This window comes from Chroicocephalus ridibundus, chromosome 8 (assembly GCF_963924245.1).
Source record: "Chroicocephalus ridibundus chromosome 8, bChrRid1.1, whole genome shotgun sequence".
Classification (NCBI taxonomy): domain Eukaryota; kingdom Metazoa; phylum Chordata; class Aves; order Charadriiformes; family Laridae; genus Chroicocephalus; species Chroicocephalus ridibundus.
The window spans coordinates 13,416,316-13,438,513 of NC_086291.1; the positions used below are offsets into that span (position 1 = coordinate 13,416,316).

At 38.8% G+C, this 22,198-nt stretch overlaps 1 protein-coding gene across 2 annotated transcripts in view; it reads left to right on the forward strand.

Annotated features, from left to right (window-relative positions):
• ST6GALNAC3 (ST6 N-acetylgalactosaminide alpha-2,6-sialyltransferase 3) overlaps positions 1–7,889 on the forward strand; it is a 227,427-nt gene extending 219,538 nt beyond the window's left edge. The window contains exon 5 of one of the 2 annotated variants that reach the window (XM_063344559.1): positions 288–7,889. In XM_063344559.1, coding sequence (XP_063200629.1) covers positions 288–474 — 187 coding nt within the window. In that variant the 3' untranslated portion in view covers positions 475–7,889. The remainder of the gene's footprint in view (positions 1–287) is intronic. The other variant, XM_063344560.1, reaches the window with a different exon arrangement.
• The last annotated feature ends 14,309 nt before the right edge of the window (positions 7,890–22,198 follow it).

The following is a 22,198-nucleotide window of genomic DNA, read 5'->3' on the forward strand; positions in this document are numbered from 1 at the left end:
GGAGCCTTACGGACTGAGTTCTCCCAGGTTAAACAAAATGTGCAGTACCCATAAGAACTGGCCCATCAGCTTCTTACTGACTGATAAGATCAGTGTATTTTGAGAGATACATGTAGCTTAATTTTCTATAGGAAAATTCATACAAATCATGCTGTAATGAAAGCCCTTATACAGTTTAGCAAAGGAGCTCAGGTGCTGACACATGGAAGGGATTTCAGTGAATTCAGATGCAGTATATATTGGGGTTTTTTGGAAATAATACCTAAGCGTATCTTTTTTTCCCCTAGGTCAGAAGGCTTTCGTAAAGTTCCCTACCACTATTATGAGCCAGGAAGAGACGAGTGTGAGGAATACTTTCTGCATGAAAATGCTCCATATGGAGGCCACAGGTTTATCACGGAAAAGAAAGTATTTGCTAAATGGGCAAAGAAGCACACAATAATATTTACACACCCCAACTGGACAGTGTCTTGATACTGGTTTTCTTAACTCTCCCTTAACAGCATATTACAAAAATGCCTCAGTTTACAATAATTTTGCTTACATCTGGCTGGCCTTTCTCAGCCTAGGTAACACTAAACTAAAAACTAAAAGACAAAGAGGGTGATGGTTCAGCTGTTAAGCAAAATTAATCAATCTCTGGAAGGCAGACACATTGTTTGTTATTTCTTAGGGTTTTACTCCACACGATGCACTTTATACTTAAACTGGATTTTACTTCAAGGCAGTAGCAGTTAAAGGCAGATGAGATTTCTGTATGTGCAGGTGCACGCAGAGAATACGGTGGTCTTTTAAAACCTGTCCATCACCTTAGTTAATTAAAATTAGTATTTGCAGCTCATTTGCAGTACTGCAGCACTAGTTCCATTTGTGGTATTAGTAGAAATTTTCCACACAAGAAATATGAGGAAAAATATAGACCTCCAAGGTCTATGAGTGAGTAAATTTTAAAAAATACCCGAATACATTGCTATATTTGAGCACTTGCATATATGGTAAAATTAGAGATGAGCTAAACGTGTTCTTGAACTGCACGCAGCTCTCACATGAGAATATATTATTTACTCAAGGCTCCTGATTAATTCATAACTTCTGAAATGCAGCTTCCTTCCACCCTGATCAGGCTGCACCGTCTTGGATTATGTGCTTTGTAATTTTTGAGGCTGTTGTCCCACAGTTTAGCTCCAGCAGCGTGGCACTTAGCAAAGACAGTGTTTTGCAGCCCATGATGAACCTTTGGCTGTCGTACCAAGCCTGCTGTCAGTACGCAAGCTGATTAGTGTAAAGTTGTCTCATGAACATCTCCATTTGCTCCAGTTGTGCCTTTGAGTTGGTCCACCATCCAAATACCGATATTTTGACAGTATTTCCCATGTGGCCATCATAATTCATTTTAAATATCCAGTTTCTCCATCTTTTAAAATGGGGATAGTATCTACCTACCTCACAAGGGAGTTGTGAGGATTAATTTTAGTCCATAAAACACTTCCCTGATGAAGAATGCTACAGAGCATTTATTCTTAACACAAAAACAATGGTACCTGTCATTTATTCCTGTCTGTTGGGTATTTGAAGAAAGTGACAGCATGTCTGGATCTGATGGAGAATTGTTCTGTTCATCCGCTTTCCTACTGAGGATAATTTGTAATACTGCGTTCTCTCAGCTTGCGTTGCTTCAGATGGAGTTGAAAGAACTCACCACCTTGCAGTATTATCTGCACATCAAGAGGCAGTTCAAGAATTTTAAAATATGCTCATCTCTAGTTGAAATATATATTCCCAAGCTTATTCTCATGGAAAGTTTTCAACTGCAGCAGACTCATTTGTAATATGACCATAATTCAACTATACATGTGAGTTTTATTTAAACTGTATTTAAATTAATGCTGTAAGTTTAGAATATGTCCTATGAATATTTTAACATCTGGAATGTCAGATTTAACACTGTAATAGCCAATACTGTGAACACTTGAAAGAATTATGTGTGGAACATGACACACAGGGTTTACTCACACTACTTAAACATTAACCAACAGGAAACTTTGTATGCTTTTGTAAATCATGAAAAGGGGAAAGTAAACAGCTATTTTTACATGTAAGTATTTGTATACTGACTCTTTGCTATTGTATATTTGTATATATAAATCTATATTTTATATGTTCATGGCATATATATTCTCTTATTAGCAGCTGCAACTCTTAGGATAGGGAGGAAATCTGTTAACCAGTGTTCCTCCTCCTGATCATTGGTTTCTTGTTCCTCTTGGTAGGTGATGGTAGGTGATCATCTCTCTTGCTCCTTCTATTTTCTACAATAAATGCAGCTTTCTGATTTTACTTTTAGTATAGCTCAGATTTCACTGCTTACTTTAGTGCTGTAAGTGTTCATGCTGGTTGTCAGACAAAGGCTGGGGCCATGCTTATGATCCTGGATAAACATCTATATTCAAATACAGGCTCTGTCCAAGATTTCTTGTGTGGCTTGATGTCTCACCTTCCTGTTCGGAAAAGGAGAACAATAATATTTCCCTACTCCCTGTCTTGACTGACTTTCTTGTAAGCTCTTGAGGCAGATAGTCTCATTTGCAATGTATTTGTATAATGCTTTGCAGAAGAGGTGACCAAAGAATCTGAAGGCTACAGGCAATGCTATAATATAAAAATAATTTAAAGTGGCTGCTTCTTGTCCCCGGAGTTTAAAATCAATTGTAGGCTAATATAGCATGGGATGAAATCAAGAGCGGGAAGGGTCGTGGATGAATGAAAAGTTGTAGCAGCAAAAGACAGTGAGCTAGATTTATTGCCATATGCATATGCAACTTTTCAGTTCAGATGGATGGCTGGATAGACGGAAAGCTAATTAAAAATTTCTAATGCAGGATTTGAAGAATGCAGGACACTCAGAACCAGGGAGAATGCTCCACACATATTGTACAGGGCAGTCTGGGAAAACCTACAGCTCCCTTGTGGGAAGAGGAGCTGAAAAGGACAAGATCAGTCAAATTGAACTTGCATTTAGAAGGTCTTTGGGTTTATAAAAAGTTACTATGAAAGTGCTGCACATGAAAGTGAGGTTGGGCTGGACAGACTTAGATGAGGTGTATCCTCACGAAGCATAGTCTTTCACTCCAACAAGCACAGCATAAGGTTTCTGCCTGAGTTGTGTTCACATGCAAGGCAGTTTTTAAGCCTGTGAAAGTTTTAAAAATAATTAAGACTTGCCAAATTGCCATAAATCTGTTGTAAAATGTGTGCTTCATAGTGAAGCTCTTTGTAGAGAGCTTGCGTGCTGTATGAAACAATATCTGATGCAAAGGCTAGCTAAGAAAAATACAGCTCTAAGAACAGCTGAGAACATCGTTAGAGTACAGTTGTCACAGAGCAAAGTAAAAGTGTTGCTTTCTGCTTGGGTTTGCAGTAAGAGCAGATACACTTTTAGAAACATTGCAGCAGGCTTCATTCACACTAGAGTAAATGAACATCAGTTCCCTTATTTAAATGAGCCTGTCTTTAGCATAAACTGAACACGCATTTGCATGATTTTTATTATATGAGTAAGGAACTGTGACCGCTGAGTTAAAGATGATTCTACAAAGAAATTACTTCATCAAAATCTTTTAAAAATCAGCACTGTGGTACTGAAGAAAGAGTCTCACTACTTGGCTGTGTAGTAAGAGACCTTGATGATTCACCTTCTGAAAGCAGTTAAGACATCAGCTGAGAATCATTTATTAATTCTTTAAAATAAAGCCTACTACAGTTTACCTGAATGTAATCAGATCCTAATTGCTTATTCATTCAAGCAGTCCTATTTTAATCAACTACTCGTGTATAAAACAAGTAGGGAGTTTACCTGAGGTTTTCAAAATAGATCTTCACATTGCTGCTAATAGATGAATACTCACAAATAATTTGGCAGGTTTTTTGCCATCAATCAGCTAAGTAGTCACCAAATGTTTTCTTTTACAATTTAGTTAGTCTTGAGGAGAAAAAAACAAAAGGCATTTATTGTTTGGCTTGCTGTAGCCTTGGTTTTAATGAACGTTTAAATTTTAATATGTTTCATGTTGCATTACCTTTTGATTTGCTTTTTTTTTTCAAGGAGAAAAAAGTTCTAAATAGGAGCAGAAATTTTCCTAGGGAAAAAAAGAATCTTTTTGACTGGCTAATTACTAATTCACAGGTAATTAAATGAATAACATAAAAACCTGGGTTTTGTTTTTCCAAAGAAACACAGCAGACATGATCCCAACCTTCTCATCCCCACTAGATGTCCAGATCACATCCCTCTGCTTATATCAAGGCCTCCTCACAGAAAGAAAAAAGAAGGCTATGTATCCAGCCAAATTCCCTTTCCATCTGGGCTGGGAGGCTCCATCTGCAGACTGCTTGTATCAGTTACATGAATAAGTGGGAAGGACTGAGGAAGAGTTCTACTTAGGAGCAGATGGTGTTCCAACTTCTATAAAATGTCCCTAAAGTGCTTTAGGAGAGGAGTACCCATTGATCTCTCCTGGAAATACTTTTCCAAAGTATTCTGTTTCTTCAAATGCCTTTAGCTCATGTGTAGAACTGTTGTCCTACTCTCTCTAGTAGGAATTACCAGCAATGAGAAAACATGCCCTTCACAGGAAAAATTAAGGCCAAATTCTGTATTGTTGAAGATTTCTGTATAAACAACACCAGGGATGAAGAAGTCAGCCTGACGCAGCTTATCTGAAGACTCACTGATTTAGGAATCTATGAGGACTCAATTCAAAACTGATGGAAATCACTTTGGCAAGTTCATGAATACAGCACCCATCCCAGTAAAGTCTTTGCATTCCTGGGTACTAAGGTAAGCAGTGTTTTGTCTAAGAGGTATCATATGTGCATAATGCATTGCATGCCTAATAAAGAGCAGCCCATCCAACACTTGGAGAGCTGATGGAGATGGTCTTTATTCACCTGCTTGTGGGCTGGACAAAAGTAGGACTCCACACAAAGATAGCTGGCAGCAGAGCACAGATGCTCAACTAGAGGACATGTCCAGGTAAGAAAGAATTAAATTGACTCAAATTATAACTGTATAGTGCCCTTAGGAAGTAGAAAATCACAAGCACTCTACATACTGGTGTTTATATTTTGCTGACTGTTTTTTCCTGCATATATCTCAGAAATAGCATATGTCTTGAGTTCTGCTTGAGCAAGTCCGGGGTTTGTTTCTGATGAACCTTCGGGTACCCACAACATGAAACTCTGTTAGTGCCAAAGTATCACACAGGAGCTGTCTGTGGGTACTGCGATGTACTGTTGTCAACAGAGAGTATGTACTTACTGAAAAACGCCTAGTCTTCCTAACTAAGCGTAGTTCTTTTGAGGAGAAAGTGTTTCATTTTCAGTAGATGTGTCTCATTCTGCTCCTTCTTTTCTGAGAGGATGCAGCGGAATGTGACTTAACCATGGGATGGTGAAGAATTATATGGTAAATAGCCAACTACCAGATTCATATATATTTTCTGGCTATTGTTGTGACATATAGCTAGTGACACAGGCAAAAGCAAGCTTTTTGTAAACCGTGTATTGCATAATCTACAGAAGTCTCATGTGTCTGTTCTGGATTGGAGTCCTAGGGGAGAAAGGGGCTGAAAGAGAAAGAGAGGGTCTCTCTCCATTTAAAGACAGGGCTTCTGCGGAAGCTGTCCCTGGGCCTGCTCCCCCAGCTTTCACAGGCTCCCCTTTGGGCCCTTTCCAGCCCCATTGGATGTAGTATGTTCTCCAGCTTGTGAGGTGCACAAAGTCTGCCCCATCCTCCCCTTTTGTGGGGCCAGGGGAGTGGTGATGCTAACATGGGGGTGAGGAGTGGTGAATGCCAGAGCAGGGACGCTCCCTCAAGTCAGGAGCACAGATCTTGCTTGAGGCACAGCCTCACCTCAGGTGCTGAACTCAGTTTCTTTGAATGCAGTGGGAAAGATATCACTGGGTTTTGTTATTGTTTGTAAGACCAACTCACAAAGAGTCACCGTTTTATGGCTGTCCTACACAGCTGATTTTGCATCTTTTTTGCATTGCTTGCTGTTATTTCTGGGAATTCCTCAAGATATGCAGCTATCAGCATCTGCCACTGCTGTTCTGATTTACTGGCCATTAAGAGACTGTAAACTTGAACTAATGCATGTTCTTACCATGTATTATGCATGATAGCATGTTACACATCTTATTCTCGCACTATAATAAATAATGTAAGTTGTGTGTAAACTTAGTTTAAGTAGCAGAAGTGGTGCTTTTCCTTTGTCTCTTATCATGTGTTGCCCAGAGCACTTTGCTGGATCTCTGCAAGTGCTGCTAGCAGCTGGCAGCAAATAAATTGTTGAAAACAGTCAGGAAATGTTTACTAAATTTGACATTTTTCACTGGAATACCAGAAATAGTTAAACTTACTTTTGTGAACCTACTCTAGTGCTCACAGTCACAATTCTGTGTTCTGTTATAAGGAGATCTCACATCCGAGTGTAGCATCGGGAATGACTTTATCAACACAGATAGTGTCAAGATGTTGGCAGGGCAGCAATCAGAAATTTTTGACATTTATGGGAGTATGTTTTTAACGGGAATTGCACATGTAGAAGATTGGCTAAGATGCCTGTAGTTTTTTCATAGTGTTGTTCCTGAAAATAATATTTCTAAGGATGGCTGGAGGGGAAAAAAGGGGAAAAAAAAAAAAAAAGACGTGTGCTCATTGTTCTTTTGGCTGTTCATCTGTCCCCTCCTCATACACAGTCACATGCACACAAACACCTGCAAACACAAAGACCGTCTATAGGGAAAGTCTCTTTTTACAGATAGTGGCAAGTAAGAACAAATAAGACTAATCTCTTACATGGTAAATATAGGTTATAGTACTTGTTGATTCATGTTTATTCTGTATATTTCCAACGCCTGTGTCTACATCAGTGAGGAATTAGCTCAGCTGGATCAGATCTGTAGCCTGGAGCTGTTGGTGCTGAGGACCTGATCTCCACACCATGTACATGGGAGTCTCTAGTTTGGTCCCATGGGCTGAATGCCACTAGTGGTTGGAGCACATCTTTTAGTTCATCCAAAAGGAATCTAGTTCACATCCTCAGGACTGCTCCATTATGTAAACTAAAGCTTTTTAAGTGAGGCTGCCATACTGGACTGCCCCACAGGAAAGTGAAATTCCTGTTAGCCTGTCTTTTGGCTAAATAGGAGCCCTTTGTTGGTTTTCACCCCCTCAGGCTTTGCATGGGTATTTTTTTGCATAGGTATTTTTCCTTCAAATCTGAGATCTGATTCCTCCTGTCAGACCGTGGGAATCAAGGGGTCCTGATTCCTCCTAAGATTAGCATCCAAATGTGCTCCATATGTCATGAATGGCATAGGACAGAATAATTGAATATGGGTACAGCACGGAAAGTGCTTCGTCTGATGAAGAGTTAACTGTGATTTCACTTGTGGATGTGATTTTTATCATGAACATGCTGGATGCTTGCTGCTGCACACATTGTGTTTATATAGTGCATTACCCGTAAAAATTCCCTTCATCATTTTCCCAGGGTATTTTTGTTCTTGTGGCCTTCCAGTTGTATCTGTATATATGTGCATGTATATACAGTGTACAAGCATTCTTCTGTTCTTAGACAGTTGCTGCTATATGCTGCTAACATAAACTTATTTAGAAATTTCATGTTATTCTATTTATTACATGTATTCTTTGGTTGCCTTGTAACGCTGACAAGCGTATTCATAGTAGATATCACTGTAGACTTAGAAAACTTTCATACTATTTATACTTACTTTAGATGTTCCGTCATGTGTTTTCTTGCTATATGCTACTCAGTTTTTGCTCTCATTTGAAGAATGTGCTTCTATGTACTTGCAAACTTGTGCCTGGGTTATTTTGAAAAACGAATAAATATATATGATTTTCCAATTGTCTGACATAATTTGTACATTTGTGCTAAATACTTTTATTCTTCTTTACATCTATGCCACTATAACAATACCTGAAAGTTCACTGAATTCTAAGAAATAAAGATCTCCGTTCTAGAAAATATTACAATCTGCTGCACACAAATGTGAACTATGCCGAAAGTATTTCTTAATTGACTTTAAAGACGTTTTAAGGCATCTATCCTAAACATATCCAGTAATGTTGGGTAAATTCAGCCACAAAGCCTACACTTACAAAAACTCATGTTTTTATTTCTGTGTGTTAAAACACACATGCGCACACTTGCACACAGGAATGGCGATTTGTTGGAAAGGTACGTTGGATCCTATCCATAAAGGGTACATCCTTCAAGCGCTTTCTTGGAGCATAGCACTCTCAGAAGTGCTCAAGCCCCTAGGAGTGGACATCCAGCACGTGCTTGGGAGAGCTGTGTAAGGCTGAAGAGCTGCAAACCTCTGCTTGCAGCTACAATGTTGACAAGAGTGTGAGGAGGACTGACATAACTTCTCTTTCATCATGCAGCGGACCCTACGGTGCTCAGAGAAGAAAGGAACTAGAACTCCTCTAGCCTCTAACTAGCCTCTAATTTCCCTGTTTTATTGCCCAGGTAAGAATATGATTAAAAAGCAACATGCTTCAATGTGTAAATTTTAACTTGGTTTACATGGGCTGCATTAAACACATAGATACTTACTGGGTTTCTGAAAAGACTGGAGATTCCAGGTGTGTTTCTCAGCACTGGCGTATATAATGCAGCAACTGTTACCATTTAATTTTGGGCCAGATTCTGGTACTCAGGTACTCATAGCACAGAGATTTGTTTCCTTTACAAATTGGGCTATTTTGTCAGCCAGTGCAATGAGGGGAAGTAAAAAGAGAATTTCTGTGGTAAGACTAAAACTAAATAAAGGGAAGAAATGCCATTCACATGCTCAGCTTTGAGGGTCCTTCAAATTTGATACACTGCCAAGGAGCTTGTTAAGAATTTGTGTGTTATTTCTCAGACATACTCTCTGAATATACTGTAATGTTCCCTTCAGAACCATTATAGCATGAGCTGTGAATGCATACTCATAGCATGATGTAATATGGATTTCATCCTTTTTCCATGCAGGACAGCTAGGTTTGTATATTGCTCTTGAAGTACGTTCGTACTTAATAGTAGTGGCATGGGATGTGAATGCAAATAAATTTGATTATTATTGATTATATAGAACCAGATACTCAGGTAAAAAAATAGTTTAATTATTGAATTATTCCTCCTTAGACCTTTTCGAAACCTTATAGAATAGCCAGCCTATCCCCTTGAAGTTTTTGTTCCTGAGGCTTTGCATTTTGATTTTATTTTATTAGTTTGCAGCAGATCACCCAGTAATCCTTGTCAACTATTCTCCGTGATCTTTTCTTTTTATTAACACTTCATTTTGCAGAAGACTGAGTCTTCTGCAAACCTTTGGGTTTTCTTCCAAATTGTTGATAAAAATGTTAACCAAGAAGCTATCCCAGCAGAATACCTGTTCTGTGATCATTCCTCATTTAAATTCACATTTTGAAATGTCAGTTAACCAGTTTTCGATTCATTTAATGTGCGACATGTCAATTTTGTATTATCATGGTTTCTTAACTCAAATGTTATGAATGCCACATCAAATGTCATATAGAATCAAAGTATATCAACACTGTTGTGTTTTGCTTGTAGTCACAATTGGAAAAAAAAAGCCAGCAAATGTGTTTGACAGTATCTATTTCCCATACTGCACTTAGATTGGCATTTACCATATTTCTCCTCTTTAATTAGTTAGTAATTGAGTCCCCTGTCAGCCATTCCATTACTTTGCTCCAGATCAATTTCAGACTGACAGGACTGTAATTATCTAGGTCATTAAGTTTATCCTTCTTAAATATTAACACAAGTTTTCTTCCAGCTTTCTGGAATTTTCCCAATTGTTCCAAGACCTAGCAAAACGCAGTAACAACAATAGAGATTCCTCTGTCAGCTCATTAACAGCTCTTGGATAACGGTTATCTGAAGTTTCCTGTGCAAATATTCCTACTTCAGTAGCTTCCATTTAATGTTTTTCTTGGGGTTTTTTAGTTGCCTGGTAGTTCATCATCCTCATAGAGCATCACCTATTGTCTGTCTTTTCCTTAAATACCAAACACGAACACTTATTGAACATGTCTTTCTTGTCTTCATTACTCTTAACAAATCTTCCGCTTCAATTTGATAAAGAATGGGTACTATTGTCAGGATTCCTAACATATTTGAAAAATATTGTCCTTCATTCTCTGGCCATAAATTTTTCCTTACAACTTGGCTACGCTTACTGGAGGAATTATTTATGTAATTCCTTACATCTACTCTATATTCAGTGTTATCAAGGTTCTTTCTTCATTTCATTGATTTACAATTATGTAGAGGCTTTCATTAACCCTTTAAGCTAGATGTTTTTTAAACACATAGAGCTTGCTTTCCTAATTTTGCAGCTATTAAATAAAATATTTGTATTTTTCCAATTATTGATCATTTCTCTCTCCTTAGCTGATTCTCCTTTACAATAATTTTCGGTTTGGCAAAAAGACTGCACCATCCATATTACTGTTTGGGCTTTGTTCTCTTTATGCCCATAAAGAGCAATCAAGCTATCATCATAGCCACTAAAATTTAGTTCTCTTATCAAGTTCTTTGATTTCTCTTCATTATTTGTGAGATGAGGTCTCACATAAAATTCTCATTTTTGGAGAGTTTCCCTTTTTGGTTTAAGAAATGTTCATATATAATGTTCAAAAATTCTGCAGAGGTTTTAGTATCAGCATCATGAAATTTTAAGCATATGTCAGGCAGACTGAAATCTCAGATGATAGCGCAGCTTTTTTGCTCCTACACATTAGAGAAGGTGCAAAGGCATCCAGTCATCCTGCTCTCTTCTATGATTTGGTGATTTGCAGACAGCAGCTGCTATCCCATCTAGTGTTTTATCTGTTAGAGTATTGATCCATTGCATTCAAGATCATTTGCTTCTGAGCTGCCAGTGTCCTGAAAACAGAGTATGTCTTTTTTACCGTAGCGTTCCACTCTTCTACCCCTTCTCTCTATTTGATCTTTCCAAAATAGGTTATAACCATTGATTTTAATGTCCCAATTATGCAGTTCTTCCCATTTAGTGTCAGTAATACCAGCTACACTGAATTTATAAATAGTTAATTCTGATTCCTTTTTTACCCAGACTCTTCAGTATTGATTTATAGAAAATCTACTACTTCTACATCCTTGATTAATTTTGGTTTTGCCATCTTTATTTCATGATGAATGAGGACTTATTTAGTTTTTTTGGTTGGTTGGGTTTGGGGGGTTGTTTGTTTTGTTTATTTCTTTCATCAATTCCCCTTTTAGAATTCATTTGCAGCCTCTTTCCTAGCGGGCTGTCTGCCTTTCCACTGAACAGGAGACCACCCAAATTGTGCCATCCTTTCTCCTCCATCTTCAGAATCTTTTGTCCTGTCTTTCTTCATTTGCCAGCCAAGAATAATATCCTAGAGGATCATTCTCCTTCAGCAATGTTCAAGGTTCCCTGAACTTCTCTAAAACAAGACTAAGAGTTTTTGGAAAATCACTTCTGCCTCTGGAGGATTCTGAAATTTGAGTGGGGATGAGTGGGAGATGGGGGGAAGCCATCTGTTTTCACATGAAAATAGGCTATTCTAACATGTCTTCCTGGGCCCTTCTTTTTATTGTTGCACAGAGAAATCAGAGTTATGTGGGTAGCCCAGTCCCTGGGCATTCCCATCTTCCCTCTGGATCAGCAGAATTCAGGAACTACAGAGTCTAAATTCTGAGACATTATGTAAAGTGGTCAGAGGAACTATCAAAAAATGAAACAGGTTAAGAACTGGCTTGTTTTGTCAGAAGATTGATCAAAATCTGTATCTTTCTATGGGAGATTTAAATGACAACCAACTAGCATTCTTCACTGGAAAAAGCAAAACATTCGACAAGAGAATTTCTGATTAACTCTTCTCCTGTCCAAGGGAGAGCTATCTAAATTAATTGTCTTTGACAGGTGAGGTCTGTCCTCATCTTGGCACAAGAGATAAGGTGCTGGTTGCGACACATCTGGGTAGACTTGCACAGCTTTTTAATTACAACAAAAGCACTTATCACAAATGTCTTGTAAACTGAATGTCAACAGTGTTTGGATTGCAGCTGCCTGGCCATGAAGTTAGATAACTTACCTCTTTAATAGATAGGATGAAACATTATCCTGCATTCTGTGATCAGCTTTGCCTTCACCCTATTCTTATAGTGCCTATAGTTCATCAAGCACTATTGCTCAGGCCTTGAAATAAGGCTAATCAAATCCATTTGGTCTCACATTGCCTTTTTTTGTCAGCACTTTGGAAAAGATGTTCAGTTCATTGTTCTGATACACTACAAGTTGTATTGCTTCATCGTCTTAGTGACTTGATTGATGAAAGACACTTGATGTATAGTGATGTCACCTAGCAAAAATCTGATTGCTTCCTTGTCCTATGTATTAATTCTGCAGAACTGGGAAGAGAGCTATGCAAATGTGTCCCCTGAGGATGCTGTACAGAAACTGAAAATCCTCCAGCACCTAACTTTGCAGGATGTGTCCACCTGATACAGTACAAAACCATGCCACGCAGAGATACCATTGCTGGCTCTGAATGAACAAAACATGTCTGCACACAAGTGACATACCATTTGTTACATTTGTACAAGGAAAGATGTGACAAAAACTTGACAGAGCACAGCCTCACAGCTCTTCTTAAATATCTCATTTCTAGCTTCTGCTGTGAACAACAGGTTCAGTTACTTGGAATTGTGAATCACTTTCGGTATTGTTTTAATTAATTCACACACACACACAAACAAAAAAATCTCATACACTAAACTGTCATAGGTCAAGTCAGTGCCATGTACTTTTTTTCTGAAAGTGTTGTGGAAGGAAGGGGAGACTGCAGAGTTTATTCTTGCTGAAAGCTTTATGCAGTAAGCAACTTGAGATGATCAAATGATTGTGGTGGGAATTATTATGAACACTACAATGATTTTATTTTTTGTTATTTCTTCACGCTATCTTGAAAAAGTCAGTTCTTTTCAACAGTACCTCAAAGATTCCTCCCAAAAAAGTATGAAGCTGACTGACAAAGAGTTTCTGAAAGCAGTTTTGATTACATGAAAGGAAGCAGCAGGAATTTAAGGCAGGCAGAGAAAAGAGCGAATATTTAAGCTAAGGACACTGAGCCATAACATCCCAGCCCTTTATATGCTGTACTTCTCTTTCGCATCAATGGGAGCACCTACTTAAAGCTTAGTACAGGGCTTGGGGTTTGTGCTTCGTAACCGCAAATGGCTATAAAGCACAGAAAAAAAGAGGCCAGTCTTTTTCTGGTGCTGAAGCCTTTGTTTTATCTTTTGTGATACTTGAAATGGCAACTAGCCTTAGTGACAGTTCAAGTAAGTGTCGGAATGCACTTTTTTCTGAAAAAGGAGGGGCAAGGAGTCAAACTGCATCATTTTTCAAGGGCAGCTTTGTGATCCTTGGGAATTTTAAAATGTGGAAAGTACCATATTAATTTTGAGTGCATCAGTAGTGAATGGGATAATTTAATAGCACCTTCCGCTCTCAAGTATTTCTTTCCTTGAATAGATTATTAGACAGCAAGGACTGAGGATACAAACCTTGAATCATGAAAGCATTTGTACATGCTGAAGAGGTATTACAATGAATTATAAGCACTGGTAATAGTTTAGGATCCAAAGGGCTGGCGACCTTTGCTTTTAAAAACATGCTTTAAATGTTATCATTCTACAGCAGCGTTTTCTCAACTCTTTATCTTCTAAATGCTTTTGGACACACAGACCATGGGATTAATTATATACTGCAAGCAACAATTCATGAATATTTAACATACTCATTTATACTTAATGAATAAATTTGCATTTTGACAGTGTTATTTAATGTGGTTTAAGGAAATACTGCTCATTACCTTTCAATTTTGTAGATTAGGAGAATGTAATTGGAATGATAAGGTAGAAGAGAGGCTGCACGATTTCCATGCGGTTGTTCGCACATTTTTCCCAGGTTTTTGATCAAAACAACTCTGTTTTGTTTGGGGGAAGCTTCTGCCTACCTCAGTGACTTCGCCTTGGTCTGAGGGGCGAAGCTTGAAGCAGGGCAGTGTCTTCCCGCCCAAAGGCTGAGGCGTGAGGCGGCCACCTTGGCTCCACCCACCCAGATGGCCGTGGGGCGGGACATTCCCCACCTGACAGAGAGCTGCGCTTTCATTGGAGAAGAGGAGTGTCACTCCCCAAGAAAGGCAAAGCATTGGCTGCCCATCACCAGCCTCTCATTGGCGGAAGTGGTTCGCTGGGGGAGATGAGTCCCTCAGCGAAGGGTAGGCACGTTGGAGGCTGTGGTGGTTGAGGGCAGCAGCTGCTCTTACCCAGCTCTGGCAGCTGATGTGGGCCGGGTGGTGCCCAGGACCTGCTCTAAGTGCGTTCACAGCCTGCAGGGCAGCAGAGGTTGGTCTAGAGAGTTCTAGACAGCCACTTCCACCCCAGAGTTCCACATGGAATGGCTGCAGGCCAAGGGCCACCCTGTTGCCCTGGAAGAGCTTTCCCGGCCTGGGCACAGCTGGGAAGGATGGTGCTGGGGATATGGAACCCTCGTAAAACTTGTTTTTCAAACTTGTGTGCCAAAGCGCTGCCATCTCTGCTCAACGTCTCCCAGCAGCAGGAGCTCAAGGTTTCCAGGTGAGTGCTGTCCCGTCCTGCCAAGGCCCGCCATTGCACACTGCTCTGAGCTCTTAAAGGCATTGTATTTCACAAGATTTTGTGATTTTTCCTGAAGACCTGGTTTGTATGTGGAATGCTCTTTGGAAAAAGAAAAAAAAAAAAAAGTGATTCATTTTGCAGAAAAAACTCAGAACTATCTGTGTATGTTTCAGCGGTTTGAAAGCACGAAAGAGTTAAAAAAAATCTTTTTTTGTATTCTTATTTTTTAAGTCTGTCTCGTGATTTGCAGGAAGGGGAAGCAGTGGGGAAAAAGAGCAGCTTGGGGTTTTTTCTGTCAGCAATACTGATATGAAAGCTCTGTCCCATTTAAACTTCTAGAATGTTTTTTTTTTCCTGTTGATTTTAATAGGGCTCAGTACCAACCTTTGTACTTGTATCTTTGCTTTGCCTTTTAAGCATGTATTTAAGCACCTCAAATGTTTCCTTAGGGCTAGAGATACCTTACAAATTTCTTAGATAGTACAAACAAAAAAGTCTAAAATAATCAGAAGTAAAAAGAGAATTGCCCAGGACTTGATGGGCTTGGATATTTCTGTACCTGAACAGCAATGCACCCAACAAAATATCCCACAGGTTTCCTGTATTTAATACTATGGGTTGGTTTTATAAAACAGTTTTTTAAATTGCTTACAATTTGCTTCTTTAGCAAAGTACATGCATTGTTTCTATTTGTCATTCTGAAGTGCCATATGGTGGCAGATACTAATCCACGATATGTTGCCATAGTTCTCTCTGATCGTTCTTGAAAACAACATAATTACCCAAATGGAGACTTGACCTTTCATTCAGTTTTAATGGACTGTTTTCTGAGACATTTCTAATCAAAAAGAATTGCTTGAAATGTTATTGTCAAAGTTGGCTGCGTATATCTTGTCTGGGAAGGGAAAAATCTTCAGTACAGAATCAGGCTATACACCAACTGACTCTTCAGCACCCAGAGTAGTGATGTCTTGATTCTCACAGTGGGGCTCTGGAAATAACTTTGATGTTAAGCAAAACAAAGATTTGAAATGTAAAAACTGTGTTGATATCCTTCTCTTCTGGGCAGTGATGCATAGGCAAAGCTGGCCTGTCTTTGACATTCTCCTCATCCTGTGGGAATATTCCCACACAATATTAATAGGGGTGGATGTACCAGGCAAAGCTTGGTTCTGTATTGTGGTATTCCCCTCCCTTAAATTTCATAAGACTTGAAATCTTAGGTACTGTTTCAACTGCATCTAGCAAGCTAAGAGGCCTATGATTTGCACTCACGTCTGAAAACTGTCTGGGCCCCAGTGATATTACATCATTGTACATCTCCATATCAAGAATTATGTTTCAGTCTGCCAGTGACTTAATGTATTTCCGTTTTTAATATATCAAAAGAATCTAAGCTCCTGGTGGAATGAATGGGGCAAATCTAGGTGGATTTCCTGCACGTGGTCTCCTTTTTACTTCATATAAAATTCAAAAGATTTGTTAGGGGCAAATAAGCTGTGTGCAGGCACCAAGGTCAGTTGTTTCCCAGAGAAGGCATGCAACCAATTTGTGTGTCTGCAGTTAGTGCTGATGGGCCATGTCACAGGCTTGGATATGCAGATGCTGCAAAGGACAGCCGCAAAACTGTCCTTTCCTGCTGACTGGGAGGAGGCTCCTTTAGTGCTTGAGAAGAGGGTTAGAGAGTTTTTAGCCCTGGTCACAGGTTTTTGTTCCTGTTTTGGTCACAAAAAATGGTTGATAAAGTTAATAATGTATAATCCAAAGAAACTAACATTCGTTCTTTTGAGTAAATGTTTTGACACATTTGTTGGCCTTTATTTTATTACCCTGGAATTTGATAGCCTCCCTGTTTTTTTTCCCTCAAAACAGTGATCTGTCTGGAACACAGAATAGATCTGGGCTTAGCATACTGCGTTCTATCAGTAGCAGAAAATCCTAAAATTTCTGAGTATGGCAGGATTGAGCCCTTAGTATATTTCCCAAGATATTTGTTGCTGAAAACAAGTGTTGCCTGCCTCCATTTTGATAAGGCATGAAAGCAATGGAAGTCCTATCTTTAAAACTTTTCCCACTGGGAAATCTTGAATTTGTGAATATGGTGACTGATTATATGCATCACAAAACAAAAATGCATAATTGAACAGCCGCAACTGTCTGAAAATAATCTACTGTTTCAAACAGTTGAAGGCCCCAGTGTGACAAGTCACCAAGTATTTAAACTTTCTTCATCTGATCAGTCTACGTAATAACTAGATAAAAGGTATTAGCTATGAAGACATGAAAGAAGCAGTTTAATTCCTCCCATGCCACAGCTTTGAGTGTGCCTAAAGTCATGTTTCATAGCAGCATTACTAGTATGGGAACATCAGGCACTAGAATAGATGGCATCAGGCCCCAGTATGAATTGCTGAATATACTTCTTCCCCCCCCCGCAATATTAAAGGTTTAGAACTTCTGGAAACAAAAAGATATTTCGGGGTAGATTAAGCTTGTCTTCTTACTTTGGTGATCCAAATTTACCTGCATAATTTAACTCAACAATATTTTGCCTGAAAATGCATGTGAACTAGTAGATGAACAAGTACACAGTCTATAACTCCTGAATTTTATTCCAGATTTATCTGTTTCTATTGAACAAGTTTGCAAATTGTATTCAGATACTTGAGAAATCCACACAACACGTTTGCTTTGGATTTTCCAAAGCAGTTGTACCCATATACAAGTTATAAAAAATCAATATATTCATAACTTGTAATGTATAACGAATAGGTAAGATCAAACTTGTTGGCTATGAGAATCAGGCCTGGGGGCAGTATTTAATTGAACTCAGTGTCAGCTGTGTTTCTTCTGTGGGCAAAGCAAGGAAACTTTCCTGAGATGCAGAAGTCACTCTCATGTGTATCTTGTGCCAAGGATCTTTAAGCCCCATGGAAATCTTCCTCTCAGGAGCATTCTTCCTTCCGCTACTGTATTTCCTCCTAACAAGATATTGCTCTCATGCTATTAATGTTAATGAGAGTAGTAAAATCTCTTATTACGAAAATGTTTGAATTAATAAGGGCATTGCTGTTGCTGCCCGGGATCAGCCTGATTCCATATGCAGAGATTTCTGTGGACAGTTTTACAGATGCCTTTATTAGGCCTGGGCAAGGGTCCTCTGGAATCCCTATGCTTTCAGGGAACAGCATGAATACTATAGTCAGGCTATTTGGAAAGATAACACAGTAAAAATTTTACCAGTAAATTCTGTATATTATCTCAACCTAAAAATGTTGACACCTGAACAGAGCAAGTACTGATACACTCATTTATAATGAATTAACTTGATTTGCCTGGGCTTTTGAAGGTTATGTGACTGCATTTATTGATCTCATCTCACTGATATCAATAAAAGCTGAAGTTTCTTGTTACCCCATAAGGCTGTTCGTGCCATTGTCTTCCAGATTCATTTGAAGCTGTTGATTTTGATCTAGAAAGCTAAATAATCTGAGTAAATCCTTAGAAGAAACTCTGTCTGATGTGCTTTCTGTACTTATTGCCAGTGAAGGGACATAAGCCGTAACCTTATTACTAGTTCTGGGAGTAATGAAGTCTGGTTAGCAATGGATTTGTCCTTAATAGTCTGCATTTCTCCATTGATTTAGCTCCAGATTCCCTCATGTCCCTTAAAAATCCTCATACTCTGTGATATCTCTGTCATCTGGCTTTTACCATGCTACCCCTGTCCCTTTCTTGTGTCCCCAGATGCACTTACTACTGCAGTAACTTCTGAAGTTAAGGTGGCTTCAGAGCTCCTTCCCATATTCTCTACCAACCTGTGCCCAGTCTGGTGGTCAAAAGAAAACATAGTTTGGCCGGTTTAAAGTTATGTGTAGACTTCTGGTACAGTTAATAATTGTGTACTGACTCACCTGGTTGCTACTTCCTCCCAGTGTCTGGGCAAACTGAACAAAAGAGAGGCAATTTAAACTGCTCTTGCCTTTCCTTCATTCAGAGTGCCAGCAGGGGCTCTCTCCTATTAGCTGGCTGCTGAGCTTCATGAAACTCACGCCTGTGTCTGAGATTTTTGTTTTTCTGTGAAATTAGTTTTAAATTATACAGTTAAATCCAAAGTTACTAGGTGGAAGCAGACAGACTTGCAAACAAGCAGAGTGTCTGTGATCACATAAGCTTTGATAGCATTGGGACATTAGGGTTAAACAAAAATAAGTGGGAAGATGGAGGCAGATGTCCATTCCTACGGACATCTTTGTTAACTTTCAGGACCAGTTGTGAGGCAGACTGCTTGTTTCCCCTTTTGTCACAGAGATAGGTGGGCTGAGAGGAGGCAGCAAGAGAATTTTGGTGAAACTGTTGGAGGATTGTATAACATTTTGCTTTAGGTGTCTTGCTCCTATTTGATCATATGGCAAGTGTTAGTCATTTATTTTTAAAAGGTTATCTAGGTGTCTGGAGAGATGGAGATGCTGAATTTTTGAAGTATTAGTATTAGAACAATAAATCAGAGGTAAGAATAGAAGTAAGGCGTGCAGGGAGATGTTGTGTAATAGAAAACTATGGGAAGAGAATGGAGAGATCTGGACTGCCAGCTGATCTGGAGGAGAGGAAAGAAAAGAGCAGCCCGACCTTTCTGTGCTGCCCTTATAAGAGGTCAAAGGAATGAAACAATAATGGCAGCCTTCAGTCTCGCAAAGGGCAGCAGGAAGAGAAGGGCAGCAGCAGAACTCGGCTACTGCTGTATATTCAATTAACATTTGCTGCCCACAATCCCATAATTTTTCACTGAGTAGGAGCCAGGATAAAAGCCATCCTATTTAGTGTCCATTTCACAAAGTGAAATCTAATTAGTAAAATGTTTAAAAGTTAATGAAGAATACACGATGTCAGAAAATATGTTCTAATGAAGTGCAGTCCCCTCATACAAGCACTTGTGCTGTCATAAACTCTTATTACGTAAGTAATATCTCAGTGTCTATGCTAATAAAATACTGTAAGTAAAGGGCCAGGAGGAGTGCCATGCAAAATGTCTAGCCATCTCCGTAGAGGTTCGACTTTAATGTTAATGAAGACTCCCTGTAGACACATGCATGAAAGGATCTTATTAATTTCTGGGGTTTGTCTGCCATTCATATCTGTTACTGTAGAACGTTGGACAATAAACCTGTGAAGATGTTTTATCTAGGCATGTGGGGTGTAAGCACTGTTTTACTTTTGGACTGCTGCTTTTGCATAGGTGCAGTTAGCTTGATATACTTCCCCAAGAAATTCCCAGAAAAAAAAAAATCTGAGAATTGTCTGATGAGCTCCAGATATCGCTGGAGTTCCTGAGGGGTCCAGCTGACAGACCATTTATTTGGTGGTAAAATACTTGACGCTTGAATACAGAAGTTGGAATATTACATTTTGTGTGCTGTAATATCTCCAGATGAAAATCTCTGATATGAGACTAAAATTCAATATTACATAATATAATATTTTACCCCTGCACAGTGAAATTTCAGCACGTTCATCTCTGGAAGGGTTTCCAGGGAATATTACACATCGGTGGGAGGTGCATCAGAAAGGAAACTGGTATTGAAAGTCTTTGAGTTTGCACATGGAGACTGAACCAAAAATTATGAAGCCAAGAGGCTGACAGAGTTCATTGGTTGCATTTTAGGATTTTAAACATATACGTGTTTTTTTTAAATAAAGAAAAGTTGCTTGAGTATAAAAAAAAATAATCTTTGAATCAGACAAAGGCAAACCTGTTAATAAAAAAGTATTGGGTGCAATAGCACTGCAGAGAACAAGGCCAGATTGTGTGTGGGAGTACATCAGTATTGCTCCATTGAAGCCAAATGGAGGATCTGGCCCTGAATGTTGAGTCCTACAGGGATTTTAGGTAATTTCTTCCTGAGGCTCTGTTCTGCTGCCTGCAAGCTGGTCGATTGCACCTTAATAGAATCTAAATATTATCATTTCAAATGTGTCTTCTTTTTACAACAAATATTCATGAAAATTCATTTCAAGCTCTTGTTATGTCGAGATCTAAATACAAGTAATATCCAATTAGGACACAAGAGAAGTATAATGCAAAGCTTTTTCTCATTATAGAGTTATCAGAAACACCCTAAAAAACTACAGTAGGAAGGACATTCTCTGCTATTTTGATCTATGAGTAATTATATAAAATAGAAGGTTTTTTAGAGGGAGCTGCAGAATGGTAGTTGCGTGACTTGAAGAAAAAGGAACATAAGGTTGTAGTTGGAAAAATGTTATTTCTCTTGAAGAAAAAAATGTGAAAGAAAGATCAACCTCCAGCAAAGGAGCTAGATGTGATTAGAAGAAAATATATAAAAGTGATCCCTAAAGAGTGGAAAGTAGAAGAAGCTCTTCTAAGAGATGGCTGAAAGGTAGGGAAAGACTCGGCTACCAGGCTTCTCTAGATGAGTTATTCATAGCAAAATGACGAAGAAAAATGAATATACTAGAGACTTGCTGTGTAGTATGTATTCAGGCTCAGATAAATATTCACATCTAACAGCCTTTCCAAGAGTAGGTCCTGTGAAGATTTTAATAGTAACCTGGTGTTCACCTGTATCAGCTATCACTGTTATCTTATGTCATACTTCCTGTTGTGTTGGTTTTTTGGTTTGTTTTTTTTTTTTTTTTAAAATTGGCAGCTGTGGTTACAGTGAAAATCCTGGTGGATGAATTAGGAATACCTCATACCTCAAATAAGGCTGAGTGGATTTGTGAGTAAGAGAAAATGTTATGACTGATTTTGATTTAAATTTCACAACGCTTTACATGTAAGTAGTGCATCAGAATTAGGCCATTTGCTGTGAGGTGGAGCCCAGGAAGGGTTCAGTGAGAGTACTACATTAGGGTGTTTGCATTCCCACCCCAGTGCAAGTTTCTGTATCTTAGCAAGGATTTCCATAGCAGTATTTTGCCAAAGCAACTGGGCCAGCAGTGAGCAGGGGGTTATGGCATATTGTGGAAACTTAAACCAGCACTGAAGTACCCCTTATTGCTCTCAGTTGAGTTAAATAGCAGAATTAAGTCATTCAGTGTTGTATTGCTGTTGACGCTCCTTCATATTTGAACGCCTAGCAATTTTTAAGCTATCTTTACATGCCCAAGTAGCGGTAATGCTAGATCTGAGATATTAGACAGAAAACCATTTTGAAAGCTTTTGGAAATCATTAAACAGTTAAAAGCGGAGAGACCCTTTTTGTGGGGAGTAGAATCTGGAGAAGTATGCTATATGTGAGTAATGCAATTGTCTGTGCCCCCTGCCTAGGGTTAGACTGCATTTGATAAGAAAGAACAAAATTTCAGAATGCTTTTTTAGTTTTAAAGATTATGTCAGGGTGGTTTTTGAGGTTGGGTTGTTTTGGAGTCTTAATGGTACAGTTTACAAAGACTGATAGAACGCTCCTTATAAACACTTG